The sequence below is a fragment of the Oculina patagonica genome, chromosome 5 (genome assembly GCF_052425735.1).
Source record: "Oculina patagonica isolate OP01 chromosome 5, crgOcupat, whole genome shotgun sequence".
NCBI classification, from domain to species: domain Eukaryota; kingdom Metazoa; phylum Cnidaria; class Anthozoa; order Scleractinia; family Oculinidae; genus Oculina; species Oculina patagonica.
The window spans coordinates 8,170,651-8,179,928 of NC_135762.1; the positions used below are offsets into that span (position 1 = coordinate 8,170,651).

The 9,278-nt window shown below is 40.7% G+C and overlaps 2 protein-coding genes across 2 annotated transcripts in view; both read left to right on the forward strand.

Moving 5' to 3' along the window:
• LOC144655338 (uncharacterized) overlaps window positions 1–9,278 on the forward strand; it is a 35,450-nt gene that overhangs the window by 15,686 nt on the left and 10,486 nt on the right. The gene's annotated exons all lie outside the window — the stretch shown is intronic.
• Window positions 646–6,529, forward strand: LOC144655329 (tauropine dehydrogenase-like). Its single transcript, XM_078515558.1, has 4 exons — window positions 646–785; window positions 1,704–2,263; window positions 5,012–5,317; window positions 5,886–6,529. Exons 2-4 carry the CDS (start codon window positions 1,742–1,744, stop codon window positions 6,270–6,272), a joined length of 1,215 nt encoding a protein of 404 aa, XP_078371684.1. The 5' UTR covers window positions 646–785; window positions 1,704–1,741; the 3' UTR covers window positions 6,273–6,529.

The following is a 9,278-nucleotide window of genomic DNA, read 5'->3' on the forward strand; positions in this document are numbered from 1 at the left end:
GTAACTTGTAGGTTGGTTTCCAATCAAGAGGAGAATTGAAAAAGTTAATATTGTTTTTACTTCGTAAGGTTAAATGGGTTCAGTGATTACATGTATTTAGTAAACAGCAAAGAAATTTTGAGGTTTTGAGAAGCTTTAAAAAAGTTGTTATCTTATTTCAGACAATCGATCCGACATCTTGGATTTGTTGATTTTTTGCTGGGTTAGTGAAGTACTGAAACTGACCCAAGAGTTATTTATACAGCTATAAAAAGGGTGATGGTGACTTAAGGGCGTATAACCGGAATTTTACGGTACTCGAGTACCCCACCCAACCACACCCCGAGCGTGTGTGCTGATACTTTTCAAGGGACACATCCCCTACATTTTCTTTTGTGTGTACGTGTGATAATATGTTCTTGCTACTTATATCTATGCGACTTATCCCTGCAGCATACCCCTTTGTGTGTGGGTAGCTTGTAGACGACGGTTATTCCGCAGGTTACCCCCAAATCAGTATAAGACACGATATGAGGACATTAAACTACAACTTCTACATCTCTTGCCTGAAGCTCAAGCCATTTGACCATTACAGGTGTCTTCCGCGCGCTTGTGTGACACTTGATGCAACAAACACGATGTGAATGGGCAACTTGTCGTGACAGGGAAAAATAATTGCGTGACTTGTACAAATCAATATCCCGTGATACTCTCCCGGCTTTCCAAGCTGATCCGATCGTGTCACGCCAGCTTTTACAGGAGCTGTAAACGCCTCAACAACTTTTAAAAGCAGCAACTCATCGAAGGTGAGTCTCGTTTTCGCCATTTATTTCTAATAAATTCACGTTATCAAGAAGCAGATCAGACAGCATCGAGCGAACATTCACTTGAAATTATCTAACGAAACCTGTTCATTCGCGTAAGAGACGTGATCCCTTTGGCTTTGAGACAATGTTCGAAATTACCATATGTTCACTAAATATACATAATCGTGAATGATCTTTGAAGCAGTTATTCTGTACTACAACGTATTAACGTAAGATTCGAAGTAAAATAATCGTTGTTTCAAGGTGACCTTCTTTCGGTGGATTTGTTACGCACGTACGTATACATGCACACTTCAAGAAGAAAATCGGAATATGTTTATCTTGATTTAGCGACGTATAGTTAGAAATAAGAAACCAGGATGATCTTTATAAATTACAACGAATGTTTTTTTAATTTATATTTCTAGTATTTTAGTGAATTGAGAATGTGAAACAAACATAGTAAGAAATTTGAATAGCAGCGCATGACACCGTGACGAACGAGGAGAAATTTGCATCTCGACGTCACGACATCGCACTGCGTGACGTCCTTCTTGGATTGCTATTTTAAAATCATTTTAAACGATTTTCCTAAGAGAAAATAAATGCGAAATGTTTAAAAAGAATCAAGTTTAAGGCCCCTCCAAAAAACAGTGCAAGTAAGAATGCTACAATGCAAACTAAAACAAGAAAATTCACCAAAAACAGGGGCCCATGATTAGAAAAATTCAGAGAAATGAGAAAAGTTGGGGACTTAATGTGATTTTTAAAATTAGAAATTGAGTTAAAAAATTGGTAGACGGACATATTTGAATAATTTGATGAATTTGTATGAAGACCGTGAAGCCAGAAGAACCCATCGAAAATTGACCAAACCTTTTTTAACAAATTCTCCGATTTTTCCTATACAATGCAAAGGTCCGAGCGATAGTAGAAAGCAAAGCTGTGAAACAGTCATGGGTACTGCAGAGATTAAGCTGTTAATCTGTGGCAGTGGCAATGGAGCCCATGCCTTTGCTGGCATTGCCTCATCGCATCCGGGAACTGAAGTCAGAGTGCTTAGCTTGTATCAAGACGAAGCTGAGCGCTGGAGTAAAGCCTTAGAAACCGCTGACCTGGAGATCACGTGCCACCGTCGCGATCAAGAGCCGAGCGTGATCAGATCCAAGCCAGCTCTGATTACTAAGAACCCAGAAGAAGCTGTGCGTGGTGTTGACATTATAGCATTCGTGTTACCAGCGTTTGCTCATCAGGTGTTCCTGGAGGCTCTCAAACCGTATATTGAGCCGGGGGTGATTATTGTTGGACTTCCAGGGGCCTCGGGGCTAGAGTTCCAGGTGCGAGGAATCCTGGGAGATAAAGCGAACACGCGCACAGTGATGAACTTTGAGTCGCTGCCATGGGCGTGTCGCCTGGGCGAGTTTGGCAGGAAATGTGATGTTCTTGGCACTAAAGAGTCAATGGTTGGAGCAATGCAGGTAAACAAACTCCTGGGACGGGGCATGATTTATAGTCACCTAGGGTGGGAAGAGGAGGGGGAGGGGCGACAACGTTATACTCACTTGATTCCCCCGTAAAGCATTATGGCATTTTTATGATCCCCTCTCACTGGCCTGGTGGTGGCCACATTTATGATCGCCCAATCCCCCCCCCCCCACCCCTCCACGCCACTTCCAACCCTCACCAATATCAGTGTTAGTTTACTATACTTATTAACCGAGAGTGAGGTCTTTACAGGGGATTCTACCGGGTTTGTTTTTTTTTGGGGGGGGGGTAATTGTTTTTTGTTTTTTTTTTTTTTATTAAAGTAAGTTAAAAAAAAAATTTTTTTTCCAGGTGGATAAAGATCCAAAACAGATTATCCAATTTTCTTTTCAATTAGCCTTGTTTGTTCTGGCTCGGGTGTCTGGGCTCCGTCGTGAGCGGTGACGTCACCAAGAGCACTCCCACGCTCTCGTCCGACACATTGCGCGGTTACCAAAACAATAGAGAACGTCTAGGGACTAGTCTGGTGCTCCTATACTTTTCTCAGGGTTAGTCGAGTGGGCGAAACCACATGTTCAAGCGCGCTCGAAAATCACTTCGCGTGGACACGAGTCGCGAGTGAGTGGAAAAAATCCATTATTTTTTAATTTTTCTATCCCCGGCGCGGCGCGTCGCGTCTCCTTGTGTGGGGAAAAATGAGGAAGTATTTACTCCGACAACTCCGACAAATTCTTTTTAGAGTCGATTAGCTAAATTAAACAGCGGGCTTGCATGATGGTGAAGCCACGATTTAAAACAATAGGACGAGACCTAGACATTCAGCTCGCGTTTAACACGAAATTTGCTCAGTAAGATCGGGTCGATGTTTCAAATTTATTGACTGTTATTTTTAGAAAACGACTTACTTTATTCTTACTAAATTTCGTGAAAAATCAAGAGCCATATTTCGCGAGTACTTAATTTCGGGGGCGATCTTGAGAGGGAGGTACGGGCCAAAGGCCAGGCAGGGATTGGAGTGTATTACATTTCGCGATTTTTATCTATTCTTCAATATGAAGCTTTGACCTCGAAACCGTAACAACAAAATAAATATGAAAGTCATTGTAAAAACAGCAAACAAAACAATATACACATAACAAAACATAAGGTATTCAACAGTCTAAATCCCTAATAGGTTCATCTACGACTGCAAGAGCGAGATTTTGAGGAACTTGGCGGCAGAGAACAGTTCGAACAGTGCGACTGATAGAGTGGGAGATAACTAATGGACAAAATTAAACAAAAACTCCTAAACATGAAGCTCAGACATGTTAGAATAACTACGATAAAACACATCGAGTTTCATTATTTTTTATATTATCAGTCAGATATTAATTTTCGCGATTTTAAAATTCGCGTGTCCTATATTCCGCGAGTATTAAATTTCGCGATTTTTTCAAAATCGCGAAAATCGCGAAATTTAGTACTCGCGAAATTAAGTGAGAATAAGGTATTGATTCCGGACTTGGCATTGTCTTTACTGACTAGACAAAATAATTTTTCATCAGCAATGATATTGCTATGGAGTTTGAAAAGAACTGGATATTTTGTTAAATATGATGCGAAATGTTTTGTCTAAGATAAAAGAGTAACCGATGAGTTTTAACTAAAGAAAAACAAAAATACGTGCGCCGCGGAGCCTTAAAGAAAACAATGAAATAAACACTCTCAAAGGAAAAGAAAAGACAACTAATAACAAATCTTTTCACATAGATTTAGGAATTAACCGTGTTGGAGGACGGTTCGCGGCTATCAAAAGAATTATTATTCCAATCACATAAAAAAACTTCTCTGTTGCACATTATTACATGGCTAGCTCTGCGCTGTCATTGGCTACTCAAGCGGGCGAGACAAACCAAATGCTACGCTGTGGTTGGGTACTCGAACGGGCGAGATAAACCAGATCCAGCGCTATGATTGGCTATTCGAGAGGGCGAGATTAACCTAATCCTACGCTGAGATTGGCTATTCGGGCGGATTGAGCTAAATCGCCCACTAGAGACTGCCCGCTGTGTCCCGCAGGAAAAATGGTGTTCTTTATGCCATTAATAAATCATAATTGACCAAGCTTGTTCAGTACACATGGCTAGATATTGGCAGCTCGTTCTCTTCTCGTGGAGAGACGCAGTCGCAATCTAGGCCGGAGCATTAACTGAGTTTGTTGTTTTGATTCACTTTTCTTACTGCATAGGGTTTTCTATGGACACCCAAATTTCCCCTCCTCCACAAATACTTTCAAGTACCAGGCGACAGATAGAGGAACTAAACCAAAACTCTTTCTGTTCGAGGTTGATAAAACTGCTCCAGAATGTATATATATAACAGGAGCACAACTAAAAGTTTGTTCAGTGAAACGTGTTTATTCATTGAAAATGTTCTTTCTTGTTAGTATTTGCCGTTGCTTCGAACTAACGGGTTCCACAATTTCGTACAGCAACCAAGCCCTGATACCCTCCCGTACCCCCGTGAGCAGCGCAGTTAGCCAATCAGAATTCAAGGCATAACTAAGTCACCGCTGCCAAGCGCGAGAAAATTTCGCGTGAAGCAAATTATAAACGGAAAAAAAATAAAGTAACCAGGTAACGTATTTCTACTAGCTGGTTAGGCAGAACTTATCGCTCACCAAGTACAGTTTCTTTAGAAATCCATTCAAAGATGTTGTAGCTCACTATTAGCTACATAATGTTTTTTTTTCTCATAAGACTGGAAGAGATGCAGCGCCAAAGAAAGACCCCGTCACCACCCTACAGAGTCTGATTGGTGAACACCCTCGGCTGAAAGTCTCTGGGCACCTTATTGGCATGACTCTTATGAACCCCAACGCGTATGCACATCCGTCAATCATGTGTGCTCAGTGGGAGGGGTGGGACGGGAAGCCTGTGAGTGAGCCGCCTTTGTTTTATACCGGGCTGAGTGAGTTGGCAGCGGATATCCTCTCTAGTGCTTCAGATGAGGTGTTGAAATTGAGCAGAGTTGTCAGCGAAAAATCCGGAGTCGACACGTCACAGGTAATTAAGAGATATTTAACGCAGTATTATCGTCAAAGAGAGAATAAGGACCTCCATATCGGAGAACGAGTGAAGTGCGTTTGCACTCGTACTCCATCTCGATCTCGTACTCCGATTTGATGGTCCCTATTATCTTTCAGTTTGAAGGGTACACCAAAATTCTTATTCACAAGGTTACTTCCGAAAATTGCTGCGTAAATTCGATGATCCTCTTCATTTTACATGAAAGAATGTCCTGTAAAGCAAGCACTAATTCCTTTAACAAACAATGCAGCGAAACTAATACCGACTGAAAAAGTGGTCCTTGCGAGACTCTAACACGACTAGAACCGATAATAAAGTAGAGCTGCGACCGTGGACAGCTGTTTCGTCCTCTTTGGAAATCGTCAGCTCGGTGTAGCAAATATAAATAACGTCAGCACGAGTCGAATGCGAGCGCAAATAAATTGCACAATGACCCGTACACTAAATCAAGTTCCATACTTTGAACTCTCGGATTCCTTTGCATAGTAACATGTTTCATCGAAAATTCAGGAAGTCTGGTAATAATTTTGCTTCATTTTTTCAGGTATCGCACATCTATGATCTTCTTGTCAAGTTCTATTCTCATGAAATTTCCGACACGACCAACTTGAGATCGTGTTTTCGTACAAACGCCGCCTACCAGGGCCTAAAACACCCTATGAAAGAAACCGCTGACAACTTGTTCGTTCCAGACTTCGCTCACCGTTATTTGACAGAGGATGTACCGTATGGGCTGGTGGTGATCCGGGGTGTAGCGGAAATTGTACAAGTGGCCACGCCAACTATAGACAGAGTTCTATTGTGGGCTCAGGAGAAAACTGGGAAAGAGTACCTCGTGGGGTCTAAGCTGCAAGGCAAAGATGTGCCATCCACGAGAGCACCGCAGAGATACGGACTTTATACGTTAGACGCTGTCTTGGGACGAGCTTAGTTTATTGGACTATGTAACATTTTCAAAACACAGAGGCAACTGAAAAAATGTTTAGTGTTTAGCTGGAATCTAAGTATTCCATACTGACTTTTGTTATACAAAGGCAAGTATAAATAAACGATAATAACAAACGACGTTTCGGAGTCGTCATGACTCCATTATCCAGTTAACAAAAAATGAAAAGAATAAACTGTCAGAAAAAGTTCGCTTAAGATTAACATAATAAAATATGCAATGTCACGCAAATAGTTTGGCTCGGATTGCGTCTGATTGGACATTTAGAGATGGCGACAATTCTCTGATTACTAGCATTTCATGCACTAAACAATCAAACTTATTCTTGCACTTCTTGATGACATTTCACTTTGGTGCATGCGCATAAGCCAAAATTTGGACTTTTTTTTTGCTGAACCGTTCCAATTTTTTTCTTGCTCCTTTTCCTTCCTTTTTTTCGGGTTTCTTATTCACGTTCCTTTCTACTCTTTATATCATTTCTTCTGGTCTAAAAAGTTTTGACGTAATCATTGGAAAACCCTGAAAAGGGGACCTTGATCAATTACAGGTGTATTGGCCTGTTAAAGCACCGATTTTGCACCAAAAACGGATCGGGTTTTTCTTTGATTAGCTCTGTCAGAATGCAACCGATGTTCAAAATGAACAGTCTTGTAGAAAGGTCATTCCTCGGCGTATCAGCTGCTTGTCTCAAAAATCTGCTGGCGTGCATATTGATGACGTCACAAGTGGTTCAATGATCGCGCCTCCAAATAGCGCCCAAATGCGTGTTTGCATATGTTTGCATCTGAAAGGGTTAAGTCTCGTTAGTTTCAAAAACCTTAATTAAAACGAGCGTTAATTTCTCAAAACGTTAATTTAAAACTTGGGTTAATTCAGAAAGGTTCAAAGCGTATACTTATTCACTTCAACGACTGAAAAGAATACAAAACGTTCCAGAATGGAACGATAGGAACAATTCGAGATTCCAACCGGAAAATAATCATGGTCAATGTTGGTGTTTACTGGCTTTACAGTAACCACAAAAAGGAACGGGATCACAGATTATCCACGAGCAAAATGGAAGTAAAACTGCGCGTGCGTGCTTTAACGTACAGTCATATGGTGACGTAATAATTAACTGTACGTCATGAATCATAATGTTGTAATTGCATTTTTCTCCGTTTGGTTGGCGAGTTACAAAGTCAAAAAATTCACGTTTTCGAGTGCAAAGTTTTTTGATAGCTACGACGGTTAAAGAAAAAAAGAAGAAGCCACATCTTGAACTGTGTGATACACAGGTAAGAATGAGTCTGACCACACTGACCAAACGCTTAGATTGCAAATGCAACTCAGATTGAATTTAGCGAAAAACTGTTTTTAGCGCATCACATACAGAGGGCGCTGCAGATTGCGCGCACTAAAAACTTGGCATATGAAAGAAGAAAAGAAAAATGACATTCATTTTGTTTTCAACGGAGGCTCCTGATATATTTTTTAAAGCCAAAAAAGACTGATCCTATTCTTCTTAAGCTTACGTTGTTCCTTATTTTCCACAATTTAACATTCTCTGAACATGGTTAATTCAAATCATGTCTTCCTTTCTCTTTCTTAGTTTTTCCTGCTCGTCATGGTCTCGATCGAAAATATCGAGTTTTTGCTTCCAAGTTGGCTAACGTCAGTTCTGCACGCCATCACCCATCACTGGGAGACTTGCTGGGAGAACTTCAACAATCACCAAGCCATGATCATGCGCAGAGCCAGTCAAGCCCGCGAGTTTTTCAGACTAGCCACGGAGTTTATTTGCAAACATCCTGTGATCGGCGTATTCCTGGCTGTTGTCGCAGTGCTTGGTTTCATCCCAATACTCGCTTTCTTCTCAATCGTGTCCGGATCCTTTGCGGTCATCTTTGTCACAGCGTTTACTGTTTTTCAAGGAGTGGTTGTGGTATCTCTGGTGCCCTTCCTCGCTTTTCTGGTTCCTATACTGATGATTGGAGGTACGGCGGCCATTTTCATTTACACCGTCTACCGTTCTGTTGTGAAGATTCTGCAGATCATCAAGCGAATTATCAAACCAATCCACAGGGGACCTAAAGAAATGGCCAATCACACCCTCCCTTCACGAATTAATGGCAAACCAATCAGATTTCGTAGCTACAAAGTGAAACCACCTGCTATCCCATATGCTTTCCCTCCAAATGACGAGGAACCATTTGAGGAAGAACTGTACTACAGTTCTCCCAATTGGTTCTAAAAATATCAACCAAAACAAAACAAAAAACAAAAAATAAATAAAAAATATAAAATATAAAAGCAAAATACAAAACATAAAGCCACAAAAATTCAAAAAGATTTTTTTTCCAGTTAATTGCAATTGACCCTACCCCATTTGAAATAATCCCGCTGTTGAGTCTTTCTGTTGATTGTCCCACACTCGATTTAACGATAGAACTATCCCCCATTATTAAGACTTGCTTTTATAAACCCCATTCATTGATATAAATGTAAATATGATCCCATTCCCTATGTCCCTTGTCAGCTTCCCTTTTAATACCCCGAGGGGAGGGGGCCTCCCCCGGGCCCATTTACAAATAGAAATATCCTCTTCTGCAACACCCACTTTAATAAGCTACACCCAATTTAGTCACTCCCCTCCCCAAATGAACAAATAAAACTGTATAAACACAAATTATAGGGGTCTACAATTTGTCACACCCACTGTTTGCTGACATTGTCTTTTGTTTTTGTGGATCATTTTGAGCCGTTTTCACAGACAAGTTGAATGAAACCATTCATGATAAAACTCTCTGCCAACTTCAAAAGTGCTGCTGTTTTTTGTTTTTGTTTTTGTTTTTTGCAAGTGTAACTCAAGTTGATATTGTAATGGATATAAGTCAACAAGAGAGACAACTTTTGGATCAAATGATTGATGCAAACAGGCTGTGATTAAACGGCAATTGTTGAGTATTTGCTGGAAATAAAATACCTTTATGATCAGAATAGGGTTTACAT

Bases quoted from the DNA above. Each gene is read 5' to 3' on its own strand.
- LOC144655329 (XM_078515558.1), top strand. From the start codon at position 1,742: ATGGGTACTGCAGAGATTAAGCTGTTAATCTGTGGCAGTGGCAATGGA. The intron at 2,264-5,011 runs GTAAACAAACTC...TTTTCTCATAAG, and splicing joins CAATGGTTGGAGCAATGCAG to ACTGGAAGAGATGCAGCGCC. The intron at 5,318-5,885 runs GTAATTAAGAGA...TCATTTTTTCAG, and splicing joins CCGGAGTCGACACGTCACAG to GTATCGCACATCTATGATCT.